This window comes from Cinclus cinclus, chromosome 9 (genome assembly GCF_963662255.1).
Source record: "Cinclus cinclus chromosome 9, bCinCin1.1, whole genome shotgun sequence".
In the NCBI taxonomy this organism is placed as follows: Eukaryota; Metazoa; Chordata; class Aves; order Passeriformes; family Cinclidae; genus Cinclus; species Cinclus cinclus.
Window position 1 is genome coordinate 19,952,092 of NC_085054.1, and position 17,217 is coordinate 19,969,308.

Consider the following 17,217-nt stretch of genomic DNA (forward strand, 5'->3'; position numbering starts at 1 on the left):
CAGGGTTAAAATCCTGGTGTCTTGTGTACACTCACTCACTTGCCAATGTACTGGCCTCATTGAGGAAATCTAACATTTATTGAAGCACATTAGTCCTTTTAAAATAAGTCACCTTCTTCTCCCTACTCTCTAACATTTCCCCCTTATTTCAAAGTTGTCCATGATCTCTTTCAAACAGGAGTCTTCCTCTAGAAAATCTTGAGAGAAATTTAGGTTAAGGATGTTGTTGTCCCTTCTGCTGAAGTAACTGCATTGGTGAGAGGCTGTGAAAGTCTTTGCACTGACCCAGTGTTGTGGTGATCATCCATTCTTCTGCTGCTCTGGTCACTCAATATCTGCTCTGTGTCCTGAAGCCCCTAGGCTCCCGTGATATTTCATACTGCAGGGAATTTTTAGACAAGAAGAAAAGAGAAATAAGGTCTCACAAATATCATCAAGTCCAACACTTGCATGAGTGGCCCATACAGGGTTTGATCCCACAACCTTGGTGTTATTAACACAAACTAAGCTAATCTCAAGCCTCTGCTTCCTCCATGGCTCCCTTGCAGAATTCAAGGATAAAACAGGCGGGGTATTTTTTGTGTTTGGGTTTTGGGCATGTTCTAAAACATGCCTTCCACATAATGACACACCTCTGCTGACCAGGCTCCCCTGTGCCGCAGCAATGCAAAAACTGTTCTATATTATTTGTGGCACTTCACACCTTTCCCCTCCTCAATGCTGCAGCAGCTGCGGATGCCCTTGCTGTGAAGGAGGCAGCAGCAGCAGGTGGGAGCACACAATCCCTTGGGCATCACTCCCATTTTAAACTGGCTGTGAATCTTGCATGAGGCTGCAGCTGGGAGGTGCCACTGCAGCACCTGTTCACTCTACAGCAGCCTAAAAGCAGCTCAGGTAGTAGCAGTCTGTGATGCTTGCAGGCACACCTGTGCTGAGGGATGAGTTTGGCCAATGCAGACAAATATCCTGTGGCACAACAGACCACTGGGCAGCCAAGCTCTTGCTTTGAACCTTGCTTTTCACATATCCCTCCCGTGGCTCAAGGATGACTACTGGGGCTTCAGAAAGGTCTTTATGAGTGCTGATCTCTGCATTGAGGAAAACTTCTGTGTTAAGATTTTTTTTCAGCTGCAGCTACAGTTGTTTGGGTGTCTGTATATCACTTTGGCCTTCTAAACCAAGGGAGGATGTACAGAGGGGACCTTAGGTTCAACAATGTCTGTAGCCCACAGTGCTACCCTTCTGCCATTCCATTCCCACAGACTATGTGAAAAACTTACCATATCATCATAATCCCTCTCTGGAAAATGATCTCTATTTTTGGAACGCATCTCATAGGGGTTGTTTGGCTGATATCCTGGGTTTGCGTGGCCAGAAGTAGTCTGGACCCTGGGGAACATGCTTGGTCTATCATCAGAGGTATTCATATCAGAATGGCCTGACTTTATCAGGCTCCTCATCTCTGGATTTCGTTTGTTTTTTGCCCTTCAGAGGAGATGAAAGAACAAATGAGATTTTAGAAGGCTATTTAGTGTGTCTTATTTATTAAATCAAACTTACTGACTTGTCCACTCCCATCTTATTTTTAATGCTCCGTCCCATTCTGAGGCATGCAACAGATTTTTATAGCATGCCTAGTGCAAAACCCTTATTATGAACACCCAGCAATGCAGTTTCTATTCAACCATAAGAAATATTCTTACCTGACTGAAATAATAGAGATTGCTATCACTAAACTCAGGATAATGGCTCCAAACACCGTGCCCACTATTATAAGGATGAGTTCAGTATCTGGGGGGAAGAAACAGCAAACAAGAAATGTGTCAACTAATGCCTCTCCATGAATCTTGAAAAAAAAGGGAAGGGAAGGGAAGGGAAGGGAAGGGAAGGGAAGGGAAGGGAAGGGAAGGGAAGGGAAGGGAAGGGAAGGGAAGGGAAGGGAAGGGAAGGGAAGGGAAGGGAAGGGAAGGGAAGGGAAGGGAAGGGAAGGGAAGGGAAGGGAAGGGAAGGGAAGGGAAGGGAAGAATTTATTTCCAGGCTCCTGGTGCTTACAACATTTTGTGGACACAGAAAGATGTAAATTAAAGATCTGCATTAAAGACCATCTCTTATGGATGACTATTTTGACCCCAGCTCTAGTTTCTAATGCTATGCACTGAATGGTTTTACACATAGTTATAGGTGAGGGAGAGGAAGAACTGGGAGGATGTAGGGGTTGTTTAAGCTAGTATTGATGCTAAATTGTGTAGTTAGGTGTCAAATAGGCTCTTCCCATGCCTTAGGCACATAAGGCAACAGAGACATCTTGCTTTTTTTTCCCCTAACATTTTCCTTCTATAAATGCAGAATGGTGGTAGCTCTAAAGTCTACTACATTTTTTGTTATCTCAGACAGATTAAGAATTACTAGGTATATTTCAAGACCACAATTAAAAATCAGAAATTCTTATACTTACTGTCAGTGCATTCCTCCCCAGAGTAGCCCACTGAACAACTACAGGAGAGAAAAAAGAAAAAGGGGAAAGGAAGAAAATATGATCTTTAGGGTCCCTTTTAATCCAAACCATTCTATGATTCTACGACCACAACACAATAGCATATTTCCTCCTATTGCCAGAAATTTCTCCACGAAGTCTGTTCATTACAGGTTTCCTCTTTAATGTTAAATTATTTACTTTAATTAGAGTGAAACAATCTGAGATTTTCAGAGTGATTGGTGATGTCGGCACTCGAAGTTTCAGGTTCTCAATCTGAAAAATGTTGAAGTGACATAATTTTTCTAAAGAACTAAACTCTGCACCTCTGAGCTACTTGGAATTGCCATGCAATGTCTTTAACAAAAGCCTCAGTGTAACACCTGTCAAGACTAGCAACTCCATCTTCCTCTCACAGTAGTTTCTTATATTTGAAATATATCAACTTTATGGTAAGAAATGTAGAATTTGCAGCAGTAATAGCTACAAAAAGAGCTGAATTAATGGACATGGGGAGTGAGTCTCTGTTTATCCACCAGAGAGGGCCACAACCAGTCACTCACTCAGCTTCACCAGGAAACACCACTGTTCTGCTCTGATCCTGAGCTGACAGAAATAATTTCAGAGAGAAAACCAAGCAAGAATAACATAGGTTTGAAAGTTATGATACCAGTGCAAACATTCAGGGATTGGAGGCACGTCTTTCTTTGATGTCTGTTGTTTACTAAACACTTCAGCATAGCAGTTCCCATGGCTCAGCCATGCTGTTGGAGTAGTTTGTGTTTGTGTGGTGAAGTACTTTATCCTCTTCACTCACTCATGGCTGACCTTGGGTCTCTTTGCCTTTCCTCCAAGGTGCTATGAGTGCACACAAAAGACTAATGCCAAGGAGTAAAAACACCACAACTGGTGACACCCCGGGAGTTTGTCCACCTGCTATCCCCCCTGGGCACCTCTGATTCACACAGCTGCAGCCTGTTCTGGACTGCAGCTGGCCCTGGGACAGATGTTCTTCTCCCCACCTTCGCCTACAACACACGAACGCAGTAAGAAGCTGAGTACTCACGCCACACACTTTCCAGACTCCTCTCTAAAGTTAGCCATACATTTGCATCTTGGAACCTCTTCTTTTACACAGTACTTGTGTGCCCCTTCAAAACAGCTTTTACTGCAAACTGTATTGTCATGGAGAAAAACATGAGTGAACTGCAATTAGAAGATTATTTTATTGCTCTAGAAACACACACCCACCCCTCTCCTATGCTTTAAAGCATCAGAATGGCTTTTTAAGGACTGTACCTATTTAAAACAAAAACTGAAATACAAAATCACAAAATTAGAAGTAAACAGGATGTGCTTAAAACCATCCAACTTCATCAAAAAGGAAATCTGGCTAGGCTGCATCTTCCATAGGTGAGCAATGTCCTGAAGTTTCATGTCACAGCAGATGATTTGTATGGCAAACTGTATCAGTTTTAGATAGGCATGGGACCACAAAGGCCTACACTGGATCACATCTCACTGGGATTTGTTGTAGCCAGCTTTCGTAACTATATAATGGATTTTTGAATTATTTGTTGTTTTTTAAAAAATCTTACATCTTAGACATTTTTATTTTTTTTAAACTTCTGTAGTGTGAAAATTTTAGTTTCCATAAGAAGAAAATAAGGTGTTTTGAAGAAAATTAGGTACATCACAGGGATTTGGAGGGTAGCTAAAACAAACAGAGCACTTACTAAAAGACTCAAAACAAGAAAGTAAATAAAACCCTAACAACTAACAGCTCTTAAAAATTACAGAAATCATTCTTCTCACAAAAGCCTGTCAAAATCCAGGTAATGCAAACCTAGAATTATGATCAAGGGACGGAGCCTTAACAGGTCACTGTAGTGCATCATGGGACTTCCAGTTCTCTCAACTGCCTTCAAGTAATATGTAGAATTTATTCCCAAAATATGTCCTAGCTGAGAAAGGTGTGAGTATAGGATTCAATTTGTTCTATCCTTTACCTGGTTTCAGTGATGATTCTATCAAGTTTCAATAATTTATTCTACTGGAATAAAATTATAGATGTGTTCAAAGTGAAATATGAGTATGTGTTTTTATGGTTTTCTTCACAGGATGCCCATTCCCTGACATTTAGAGGTCAGCACATTGGCCCAGCAGGTCAGGTCAGCCTTTCAGGGATAGATAAAGCAGCAAGGTTATTACCTGAACAAGAACGATCATCCCCTTCTGTCTTTTCTAAACCAGATTTGCATTTGCATTCTGGAAACATGCCCTCTTGACAGTCTGTGGTTTTAGCATCACATGGATAAATATCACAATGTTTTGCCGCTTTAAAAGAGAAACAGGAAGCAAATCTCAATACCCTCTCATAGAAAACAGTGCACTTGCCCAGTAAATCACAAACCGATTTATTTAGCAATTCTACATAGAAAAAAATTGTAAGTCCTTTACTTGGGACATCAATATTGCAGGCTTTTGGACCAGCCATTTTTTCCTCCTTGCTCTTTAACAGTTAAGGTCCTGTTTCCATCACATCTTCTGACCCTTTGTTTCTCAGCCTTTTACAACTACCTCCAAACCTTCCTGGCTCCAGTCATAACTATAACTATTCTCCCAAATAAAAAAACCATGACCATTCTCCCAGTTTTTTCCACAACTGAACTGTGAGACCCAGATCCCATAAAGTTCTAGATATAAATGTTTATGGGCGTGCAGCTCATTTCACAAGCAGCATTAGTATCCTGTTTGCCCAGCGTGTTGCTCTTTAGATCCATGTCCTTGTGGTGGGAATGGTTTAAAGACCTCAGTGCATGGCATGCTGTAGAGGGATGTGACTGCACTGGTGCCCTGGGAGCTCCCAGTTGTTTTCTATTTCCTTCTTAGAGCTCAGGTGGATACAGTCACCTTCAGGGACCAAACTCAGGCTTTAAGCCATGAAATGGACCCTTAATTATTAGCTATGCCTTTTAAGAAAGCTGATTTCAAAATAGGAACTTATATTTAAAAAAAAATAAAATATTTTAAAAATCCTTATTTTAATTAGAAACTCTTTGTCCCAGTATTACACCTTTAATAGCGCAAGACTTGTCTGGTTTAGATCAACAAATCCCTTAGCTCAGTATCTAATCAGTGAGGCCTCATTTCAATTACCATTGCTTATTATGGGAGAAGTCTAAAGAGAGTTTCATCCTCTTTTGCCACTAAAATACATGCTTATTCTCAGACGCAGAATATATATCTGTATATATTTTATCCTGATTTTTCCCACTTTTTTTAGCATGCAGCAGGTTAAAACCATCACACCATTGCTTACCAGGGAATAAGTATTTTCCTTTTCTTCTTTACACAGGAAGGAGGAAGCCTTAATAAAACAAAGGAGCCTAGCACTGAATGGTAGAATCTTCAAAATTACCCAAGATTGAACATTTAGCTCCTTAAAATCAACAAGGCTTATGTTTTGATGGGTTCCTATGCCCACAGAAATCTTCCAACCAGGTTTTAAGAACCTCTGTTTCTGCTGATGAATGACTTCCCTAGAAAGGAGTTACATACCTTGATAAGAATTGACATAGGAGGCATTGTTTATTGCATGTGTTACTGCAGCATCAACCATGCCCTTATCTTCAGTTGAGTTCCACATGAACAGGTTTGTCACTGTTACATTCAATGGAACAGCATTTCTGCTTTTGCTTGGAGGTCTGAAAAGGACAGATAGTACCATTTTAAAGTTTCACATAATCCATATGGGTAGCAAGCTAGATGCAAAGATTAGAGAAAATCTCTGCCAAATCTCCCTCTCTCCCTCAGCTTCTTTCTTCCTATTATGTAGGTAGTTCCCAAGAGACCTGAAAGAGCGTAAGTCTTGCTCAGGAATACATTAACAGCCATCTTTCCATTGTTCCAGGTGTTAATAGGTAGCTGCTGGATTTAATGCTGACAACATTGCTCTTTTGTGTGTTGTTGATACACAGCTGACATCTTCTAACTGAGTTAACCTCAAGCCAGCTGCAGTGTGGAGAATGTCATCTGCTAGACCCTAACTTTCACATGCTTCCATCAGCATGTGATGTCACCAAGGCATGATGTGGAGAGCCCACCCTGGATCATGGTGAGGATAATTAAGGGTATGACCACAATGAATGCAGGAGGATCTGTTTGTGATGTAGAGGTATCTGTGCAAAATACACACATGATCTGGGCTCGGTTCAGCTCACAGCAACCTCCCTGGTGTGAGGTTATGAACAACAGTGACCTCCCTGTTCTTCAGCTAAACCTCATGCTGCCAGGATATGCACACAAATAACCTTAAGTGGCAGGTTGTTGTAGTTCCTTGAGATGTTACTGTGCCCCACGTCACAACTGCTCTGCTGGAAGTTATTGTCCCCCACAGCTCGGTTAGAACAATATTCTGCTTTGCTGCTTAATCCCTGGGGTGCCCTGGAAGGGTTGACACTGTGTGCTAGCATGCCAGGTTTTGCTTGATGGGGGTTAGAAAACACAAAGAAGCTGGCAGAACTCTGGGGACAGTAACCTGTAACAGATGGGGATGGGAAAAGAGAAACATCTCTCATCTCTACCTAGACCAGCAAAGGACCTATACCCACAGCTACAGTCACCACAACTCATGCAGTAGCATCTTTGCTCAACCTGCTGTCAGGAGACACCAATAAATGCACAATAAAATGCATTTTCTATACCTCCTGTAACAAGGGTGTTTTTTAAATTAAACTGGGACTCCAAGCTGGCTAGCACTCCCAGTGGTCATAGGAACTTGGAGTTTACTGTCAGAATTTCAGACATGTCAGATATGACAGAGACTGCTGGTTACAGCACAGTGCTGTATCCTACATGGTGCTAGAAGCGGGACATCCAGTGTGGAGCTGCCTCAGCCAGCCCATTTCACTGATATATTAGGGTAAAAACAGGGCCAGCATCCCTCCTTTATGGGGAAGCATTTTGAGCTGAACTCATCCCATATCTTTTATTGAACTGAGAACTTCACAGGAAACAGATTAAAATGAGGTATGTGGGAAGTGTGTACAGTGCAAAAAACAAACCAGCAAACTTACTGAATTTTCACGATGACAGTTTCTACATAGCCTGTTAGATTTCTTAAGGCCTCCCTAAACTGCAAAAGAGAAAGAAATTGGAGTTCAAGGCAAGCATTGGGAAAAAAATCACATGAACCACTGAGGCTTCAGCAGTAGAGTTTTAATATAGAATATGCTACTATAGGCACAAATAAAGTAAGGTGATGTGTTAAATCCACCAGGCAAGGTATTGCAGGAGAGGAACAGTGGGGTGGTGCTGTAGAATATGGAAGAACTGGGAATATGGGAGGGCAGTGGAGGGATGGAGAATGAATGTCAGGCTATGTTAACTGGCTGATAGTTACAGATACCCCTTTGCAAATTCATTGCTCAGGAGGGTGTCTCCACAGCACCAGTCTATGTACAAGAAAGGGGAAGAGGGAGAAGTCAACCTCCTCACAGATGGCATGTGCCCCTGAGAGGCAGTGAATGGGATCATCAGGGGTTGATCTTGTGGGAAGAAGCACTGATGAAAGCATTGGAAGCTGAACAGGATCAGAAGAAAAGTCACTGCTCTCCCTCTTCCCATGTGAAGCAGGGAACAACCAGTGGAGGCAGCTGCCTTCAACTGCCACACAAGCAGGAGGCATCATGAGAAGAGGACAACGTCTAATGAAAATGAAATGAAAGATGAACTATCCATCTTTCTTCGTAATAAAATTCAAATTATTTTCTATGCTATTTTCACTTTTGTATTCTATTATATGTCTATTTTAGTCCTACACATTATGCTCTTCTGTAGCCATATCATGAAAAAATGCTGGACAAAACAATTGAGAAAACACTTTTTAACATTCTGGAGGAACAACTTTTGGTCGCTTTCTGATACAACATTCATGGTAAGCAATATAATAATATGCATACATTGATAACCATTTTTGATGATTTCTGATTAACATCTAGTGAATAAATTTTAATTGGATATCTGGTAGAGTTGCATATCTATTCTTCCTTACTGCCAGAAAGAGAAATAAGCAAATCCACTTGTTTCAACATGGCAGTATAAATTAAACAGATCATCTTATTTCTCCAGGAAATTTATTACCAGATTTTATGTATAATCATAGAATTATAAAAAATGTGCAGTATCTATTTCACTAATAACATTAAAATACTAATACTAGCAGACTTATGGAAGAGGCTTATTATTCAGTATTTAGACACAGCAAGACAGCCATTCAGAAAAGTTTGTGCTGTGTGTAGCCAATAATTTTCTTTAAAAAAAATTAAAGTTGTTAATTTTTACTCGTACCACTGAGTATTACTGAGCCTTCAGCAAACAGCAGAGAGGAGAAACTCAATAGGCTGGAAGACTTCACTCAGCCCCACTGTTTCTGCAGAGGGAATGGTGTAGAGCAATTTATGTGTCAACTCTCCAGAATAGAAGTGGTACTAAAAATGCAGATATTACTTCATGGATTCCCTTCCCTTCAGCAAGAGCCATCTGAGAGCAAAATTCAAGTCTTTTATAAATAGTTCTAAACTAATGTGAAGCTTTCTTTGAAAGAAGTAGATCACTTGTAGAGTGTAACTTTTCTAGGCCTCACATTAAAGAGAGTGTGTGTCCTCTCTGTGTGCATGACATCCAGTATAGCATTAAATATATGGTGAAAAACCATTGTCACTCACAAATTGTGATAGCTTGTTGAACATTTCTTCATACTCTGCAGAATTTACATCTTGAAGGCTGTCAGTGTAATTTGCGTTCACTGCAATGGTTGCTGCGAATGCTTTCCCTGGAATGAGAACACAGAGTGTAAATTAGAAAACACTCAAGAAAGTCCAGTTTCACCTTAGAGTTCTTCAGCCTTCAGGGATGGGGAAATACAACATAGAAAGCAAATCACTGCTATGTTTCAAATATGGTAGGGATCACTAGAGGACAAATCAATTCAGTCACAACGGGGGGATGTGCTTTGGCTGCTGGGGAAGAAGGCAGGATCCTGGGCACAACCAATCTGTCCTGATTATGAAACTGAGTAACATTAAACTGCCAGCATGGCCTGAAGCTAAAAGACTCTTTGTGAGATGTTACAGAATTTAGTGAGAAAAAAATGTATATTAAGGTCTCCAAATTTGCAGCTATAAAGCAGCTAATGTGGTTCACTGTGTTTTACAGAGAAAGTAGTTCAGAATCTACCTGCTTCTTAAGCCTCACAAGGAAATTTGAGAATCCTGCTTGCTGATCCTAAATAAGAAGCCCTATTTTTTCACATGCTTGGCCTTCAGAAGCATTTCAGAGATGCATTTCAACAGGACTGTGATAAGTGTTTAGCAATGGAGAAAATCAATCTGGTTGCTCACATGTGAGTTCAGTCCCTTTAAAATCATTGCCATTAATAGTGATGGCAGGTTTACACTTGCATTTTTTCTTGCTTTTCACTCATTTTAATCCCCTGCACTCCTGACAGAGAATTCACCTTCTTCTAGAACATTAACCTCCTTGGCCTCACTGTTTTGTGAGATAGCAATCTAGGTCATTGTAGGAGTAGCTGTCTGCAAAGCAAGAAATCACTCAGCAGTCACTTTCCCAGACTGATTGTGTTTTCAATTATAACATGAAAACAAGCTACACAGGAAGTAAAATTCACCTGAGCAGGTAACTGTAAGCATTGGTACACTTCTGTAACTCACCTCTATAACAATTCTGATTGCTGTAGTAGAATCCATATTTGCACTCACAGGTATAATTGCTGTTTAAGGAAATACATGTAGCCAAATTTCTTCCACAAGGATCTCCATGGCAATAGTCCACTAATACCAAGATGGAAGATATTGACATTAGGGTTTCTGTGAATTTCTGCAATAGCCAGTTCATGCATAAAGTAATTCATATATAGAATAATTCATATACACTTCTACTTAAGGATTGTACCAGGTATGTTTTAGAGAGTATAAATACAATTGCAGAGCACACAGCTATATCTTGCTTCTTTAATGTATAGTAACTGTTTTCCCTACACAATCCAGCAGGATATCACAGTGAAGACATGGAGTATGGCTGAAATTTATTATCTCTAATACTGAGCACTCACAGTTCAACTCTAGTTAATACAACTAAAACCAAATCAAAGAAAGAAAGTATATCAAGGCTTGTCAGAACCAGTGACTGTTAGAAAAAGACTACAATAGCCTGTGTGTCTTTAATAGTGCACTGGTACATACTTGTTTTATTATGACAGTGTCATAGCATGGGCCTTTACTGCAGACACATTGATAAAATGAGGGCTCCAAAGTGAATCATAATAGCGTATTTACTCTAAGTAACTATATATATTCTGTAAGGTTTTAGAGTATGTATTTTATGCCTATGCACAATTTAAGTGGTTATTATGCAATTAAAATTATATTTCTATACGTCTTATATATAGGATGGTAATTACTGTTCTATTCCAAGACATCAAATTCTGTTTTTCACTCTGCCTGGTTTTTTACACTTCATAAGGACATTCTCATAGATGAGACATTTTTCTGGAAAATGGGGGAAAAATAGGAACTCTCATTCATACCCCAAAAAATAAAAGGTAAAATACAATGAATTTTTATTTCCTATAAGGTTAATCTCCAGGCATTTTTTCCAGAGAGCCTAGTAAAGCCTTTTCTTTATTCTGATGAAAAAGATCCCAAGCAGAAAGCAACAACAATGGTGAATTCCTCAAAGCACATTCCACTTGCAGCAAGGACACTCAGAGAAGTGTGGCAGGGGGTTAGAGCACTAAATGGGGATATTTTACAGACAGGGGAAGGCCCTACTGGGATGGAAGAGAGGGGGTATGGAGAGGTCCTGGGATGGACACATGCAAGATGCCCAGGACACAGTTATTGGCCCCAGCAACATGCAGGGGTGTGCCCCAGCCCCCTCCCTGCCAGTGCTCCAACAGCCTAAGGCACAAAACCCTACAGGGCCACACCAGGGGTTGGGCTGGACAGTCTCCTCCAATCATCCTGACCACATTCTCCTTGCAACGAAGGCCAGCAGGAAAAGACCAATGAGTGGAAGGAATTCGTGGCCACCATCTGGGCAGCTCTGTCTTTTCTGGAAGATGAATTTAGGAAACCCAGGCAGAGCAAGTCCTTCCTGTCTGAGGGGGTTACAGAGCTCCCTAGGACCTGTTTAACCCAAGGTGTCCCTAAAAAAAGCTGCCTGAGCACTTCTGCTCTTACCTGTAGGTGTTTGGCTTGTTGGCACTGTTGTCTCAGGACTTGTTCCATTTGGGTACTGTTTTCTGATGAAGAGAAGAGAAGAGAAGAGAAGAGAAGAGAAGAGAAGAGAAGAGAAGAGAAGAGAAGAGAAGAGAAGAGAAGAGAAGAGAAGAGAAGAGAAGAGAAGAGAAGAGAAGAGAAGAGAAGAGAAGAGAAGAGAAGAGAAGAGAAGAGAAGAGAAGAGAAGAGAAGAGAAGAGAAGAGAAGAGAAGAGAAGAGAGAGAGAAGAGAAGAGAAGAGAAGAGAAGAGAAGAGGAAGAGATGTGTCAGCACTGCTTAGCAGTGGCTGTTCAAAAAGCCTTGGGGAATTCTGTGTGTGTAGGACAACTGCTGAGCAGAGAAGTGCAGTGGATGCTGGTGGGGCTGAGCACTCAAAGCCCTGAGCACCCTTGCACAGTCTCCTGGCTCTCAGTGGCTGAGATGCCTGTGGCATCTCATGTGTTCATGACCCCTTTGATCCACCGTGGCAGCTCTTAAGCACACACAAGGACCTCACACACACTGTGGTGACCCCATCTTATCTGTGCTTTATGGCCACAGCTGTGTCAGCCAAAGCTGTCACATCCTGCAGCAGTCAGCATCAGGCACAGCCCCCTGCAGGATCTGGTCACAGGATTCCCCGTGGCATCTCTACAGGGATCCTTTTGTGTCCCTGCCTGCTAAAGGAGACAAAGACTCCAAGCACAAAAAGAACAGTCTCCTCCAATCATCCTGACCATATTCTCCTTGCAGTGAAGGCCAGCAGGAAAAGACCAATGAGTGGAAGGAATTCATGACCACCATCTGGGCAGCTCTGTCTTTTCTGGAAGATGAATTTAGGAAACCCAGGCAGGGCAAGTCCTTCCTATCTGAGGGGGCTACAGAGCCCCCTGGGACCCGTTTAACCCAAGGTGTCCCCAGAAAAAGCTGCCTGAGCACTTCTGTTCCTTACCTGTAGGTGTTGGGCTTGTTGGCACTGTTGTCTCAGGACTTGTTCCATTTTGGGTACTGTTTTCTGATGAAGAGAAGAGATGTGTCAGCACTGCTTAGCAGTGGCTGTTCAAAAAGCCTTGGGGAATTCTGTGTGTGTAGGACAACTGCTGAGCAGAGAAGTGCAGTGGATGCTGGTGGGGCTGAGCACTCAAAGCCCTGAGCACCCTTGCACAGTCTCCTGGCTCTCAGTGGCTGAGATGCCTGTGGCATCTCATGTGTCCATGACCCCTTTGATCCACCGTGGCAGCACCTGAACACACACAAGGACAACACACACACTGTGGTGTCCCCATCTTATCTGTGCTTTATGGCCACAGCTGTGTCAGCCAAAGCTGTCACATCCTGCAGCAGTCAGCATCAGGCACAGCCCCCTGCAGGATCTGGTCACAGGATTCCCCGTGGCATCTCTACAGGGATCCTTTTGTGTCCCTGCCTGCTAAAGGAGACAAAGACTCCAAGCACAAAAAGAACAGTCTCCTCCAATCATCCTGACCATATTCTCCTTGCAGTGAAGGCCAGCAGGAAAGATCAATGAGTGGAAGGAATTCATGACCACCATCTGGGCAGCTCTGTCTTTTCTGGAAGACGAATTTGGGAAACCCAGGCAGGGCAAGTCCTTCCTGTCTGAGGGGGCTACAGAGCCCCCTGGGACCCGTTTAACCCAAGGTGTCCCCAGAAAAAGCTGCCTGAGCACTTCTGTTCCTTACCTGTAGGTGTTGGGCTTGTTGCACTGTTGTCTCAGGACTTGTTCCAATTTGAGTACTGTTTTCTGATGAAGAGAAGAGAAGAGATGTGTCAGCACTGCTTAGCAGTGGCTGTTCAAAAAGCCTTGGGGAATTCTGTGTGTGTAGGACAACTGCTGAGCAGAGAAGTGCAGTGGATGCTGGTGGGGCTGAGCACTCAAAGCCCTGAGCACCCTTGCACAGTCTCCTGGCTCTCAGTGGCTGAGATGCCTGTGGCATCTCATGTGTCCATGACCCCTTTGATCCACCGTGGCAGCACCTGAACACACACAAGGACCTCACACACACTGTGGTGTCCCCATCTTATCTGTGCTTTATGGCTACAGCTGTGTCAGCCAAAGCTGTCACATCCTGCAGCAGTCAGCATGAGGCACAGCCCCCTGCAGGATCTGGTCACAGGATTCCCCGTGGCATCTCTACAGGGATCCTTTTGTGTCCCTGCCTGCTAAAGGAGACAAAGACTCCAAGCACAAAAAGAACAGTCTCCTCCAATCATCCTGACCATATTCTCCTTGCAGTGAAGGCCAGCAGGAAAAGATCAATGAGTGGAAGGAATTCATGACCACCATCTGGGCAGCTCTGTCTTTTCTGGAAGACGAATTTGGGAAACCCAGGCAGGGCAAGTCCTTCCTGTCTGAGGGGGCTACAGAGCCCCCTGGGACCCGTTTAACCCAAGGTGTCCCCAGAAAAAGCTGCCTGAGCACTTCTGTTCCTTACCTGTAGGTGTTGGGCTTGTTGGCACTGTTGTCTCAGGACTTGTTCCATTTTGAGTACTGTTTTCTGATGAAGAGAAGAGAAGATATGTGTCAGCACTGCTTAGCAGTGGCTGTTCAAAAAGCCTTGGGGAATTCTGTGTGTGTAGGACAACTGCTGAGCAGAGAAGTGCAGTGGATGCTGGTGGGGCTGAGCACTCAAAGCCCTGAGCACCCTTGCACAGTCTCCTGGCTCTCAGTGGCTGAGATGCCTGTGGCATCTCATGTGTCCATGACCCCTTTGATCCACCGTGGCAGCACCTGAACACACACAAGGACCTCACACACACTGTGGTGTCCCCATCTTATCTGTGCTTTATGGCTACAGCTGTGTCAGCCAAAGCTGTCACATCCTGCAGCAGTCAGCATGAGGCACAGCCCCCTGCAGGATCTGGTCACAGGATTCCCCGTGGCATCTCTACAGGGATCCTTTTGTGTCCCTGCCTGCTAAAGGAGACAAAGACTCCAAGCACAAAAAGAACAGTCTCCTCCAATCATCCTGACCATATTCTCCTTGCAGTGAAGGCCAGCAGGAAAAGATCAATGAGTGGAAGGAATTCATGACCACCATCTGGGCAGCTCTGTCTTTTCTGGAAGACGAATTTGGGAAACCCAGGCAGGGCAAGTCCTTCCTGTCTGAGGGGGCTACAGAGCCCCCTGGGACCCGTTTAACCCAAGGTGTCCCCAGAAAAAGCTGCCTGAGCACTTCTGTTCCTTACCTGTAGGTGTTGGGCTTGTTGGCACTGTTGTCTCAGGACTTGTTCCATTTTGAGTACTGTTTTCTGATGAAGAGAAGAGAAGAGATGTGTCAGCACTGCTTAGCAGTGGCTGTTCAAAAAGCCTTGGGGAATTCTGTGTGTGTAGGACAACTGCTGAGCAGAGAAGTGCAGTGGATGCTGGTGGGGCTGAGCACTCAAAGCCCTGAGCACCCTTGCACAGTCTCCTGGCTCTCAGTGGCTGAGATGCCTGTGGCATCTCATGTGTCCATGACCCCTTTGATCCACCGTGGCAGCACCTGAACACACACAAGGACCTCACACACACTGTGGTGTCCCCATCTTATCTGTGCTTTATGGCCACAGCTGTGTCAGTCAAAGCTGTCACATCCTGCAGCAGTCAGCATCAGGCACAGCTCCCTGCAGGATCTGGTCACAGGATTCCCTGTGGCATCTCTACAGGGATCCCCTTCTATCCCGGCCTGATGCAGGAGGCAAAGGCACCAAACACAATAAGGGTAGCCTCGTCCAATTTTCCCTAATCCTTCCCTCTTGCAGCAAAGACCAGCAGGGAAAGAGCTTTTTTGGGAGGGTATTTACAATCTTCATCGGGGCACCTTTGTTCCCCCTGGTAGAGGAACTCGGTGAAGCCTCTGTGGGGGCTGCAGAACTCCCTGGGTCTGTTCCCAGAGGGGCTGCCTGAGGGCTTTGCTCCTTACCTCTAAGCACTCTGGCTGTCATCAGTGTTGTGTTCTTTTGTGTTGTCTGGGTTTCAGCAGCAATTTCTGGTAAAGGGAAAATAAGAGACATGGCAGCACTCTTTGCATTCAGGACAATTTATGAGTGGATAGGTGTGGGGGGATCTGTGTGTGGGTGAGCAGTCACACCTCTGGGCAGCCTTCCCTCACCCTTTTGTTTGCCCCCAGGCCTTGTGTGCCATTGGTGTTATTTTTCTCTCACAGTCCTTCTCTCACACCCTGCTCTTGGACTCCTCCTTACCAGCAGCAGGTTTGTACCCTGCCTGTCTTTCTCCTCCATGTGATTAATTCTGAGTTGTAGGCTCAACACACATTTCTCCCTGCAGCACTGACTGTCAGAGCAGGCTCTGAGGCATCCCATCCACAGGCACACAGCACTCAGCACTACTGGAGCATCCTTTAAAACTCCATCTATACTCTTTCAGAGCAATGGAAGAATGACTGCCTTTGCTAACACACAGTCCTGCGTTGTAACACATTCATGTGGGCATTTCAGGAGTGCTTCTTCTGCTAGATCATCATCAGCAGTATCTAGACTTTCTTTCCCTGGACTACCCATCTATGCATTTCTGACAGTATACATTTTTATTTTTATATCATTTTTTCTCTTTCTGTTCCTTCCCTGCTATCATTATTTCTGAATAAAGGAAACCTGGCTGATACCAGTCAATTGGTGAAAGTACTTCCTCACACTTTGGTTTCAGCCTTTGTTACTGCTTTTACTCTTCTGAAACATTTTATTTATTTTTAAGTTCTTCAGTTTCGCTTTATTTAACCCATGTTATTCTCAACTCCTGATATAAAAAATTAGTTCAGGTTTGAGGGGTTTGTTTGTTTTGTTTTTCCTAGATGTAAGAAGAAAAAATTATAAATTAGCCTTGATGATGTGTGATACCAACAAAATGTCCAGTTTGGATCATATAATCTAACTTTAATTTTGCTTATTTAAGTGTTATTATTAATTAATCATTTATATATGAGTTATCTATATAAACTTATTTACTGTCAGTGAATGCTGCTACAATCATAATTTTATCTGAAGCATTAAAAGCATGCAGCTGAAAGACTAATGTATTTATGCCTAAAATCCATGTCACTATCACACTGTGCACATCTCAGCAGACATTTGAAGAATAGACCCCACTTTTCTAGAGCTTTATAGGGCTTTGAAAATCTAAAGAGAGAAAAATCTTCTACACTTTTTTTCTGGTGGTCAATGCATCTCACATAGAAAAGGCACATGCAAGAGACAAGTCATCCATTAGCCTCCTCTAGGTGAAAGGGAAACCTGAGCAATTGTGCCAGTTCCCTGCCAGGTCTCCTGCTTCCACTGGTCACTGAGTTCTATAAACAGCATTATTTGTTCCCCAGTTAGTGTAAATAGATATTTTTCCTATAACTGTGATAATATGAATCCCTGGTGGCCACAGGCAATGGATGTTGAAACAACAACCTGCTATAGAGCTAGTGGGTTTTTTACAAATCTTAGAGCTGGAGGCTC

At 43.2% G+C, this 17,217-nt stretch overlaps 1 protein-coding gene across 1 annotated transcript in view; it reads right to left on the reverse strand.

The window, feature by feature from the left end:
- Nucleotides 1-328: 328 nt before the first annotated feature.
- The window catches only part of MUC13 (mucin 13, cell surface associated), a 29,293-nt gene continuing 12,404 nt past the window's right edge, over nt 329-17,217 (reverse strand). Inside the window, exons 4-18 of the mRNA XM_062498021.1 lie at nt 15,678-15,743; nt 14,962-15,111; nt 14,208-14,270; nt 12,707-12,769; nt 11,008-11,043; nt 10,207-10,326; nt 9,202-9,308; nt 7,552-7,610; nt 6,035-6,180; nt 4,685-4,810; nt 3,540-3,648; nt 2,456-2,493; nt 1,704-1,791; nt 1,281-1,485; nt 329-379 (exon numbers count right to left, since the gene is read on the reverse strand). Of these exons, the coding sequence (XP_062354005.1) occupies nt 329-379; nt 1,281-1,485; nt 1,704-1,791; nt 2,456-2,493; nt 3,540-3,648; nt 4,685-4,810; nt 6,035-6,180; nt 7,552-7,610; nt 9,202-9,308; nt 10,207-10,326; nt 11,008-11,043; nt 12,707-12,769; nt 14,208-14,270; nt 14,962-15,111; nt 15,678-15,743 (1,427 nt within the window). The remainder of the gene's footprint in view (nt 380-1,280; nt 1,486-1,703; nt 1,792-2,455; nt 2,494-3,539; nt 3,649-4,684; nt 4,811-6,034; nt 6,181-7,551; nt 7,611-9,201; nt 9,309-10,206; nt 10,327-11,007; nt 11,044-12,706; nt 12,770-14,207; nt 14,271-14,961; nt 15,112-15,677; nt 15,744-17,217) is intronic.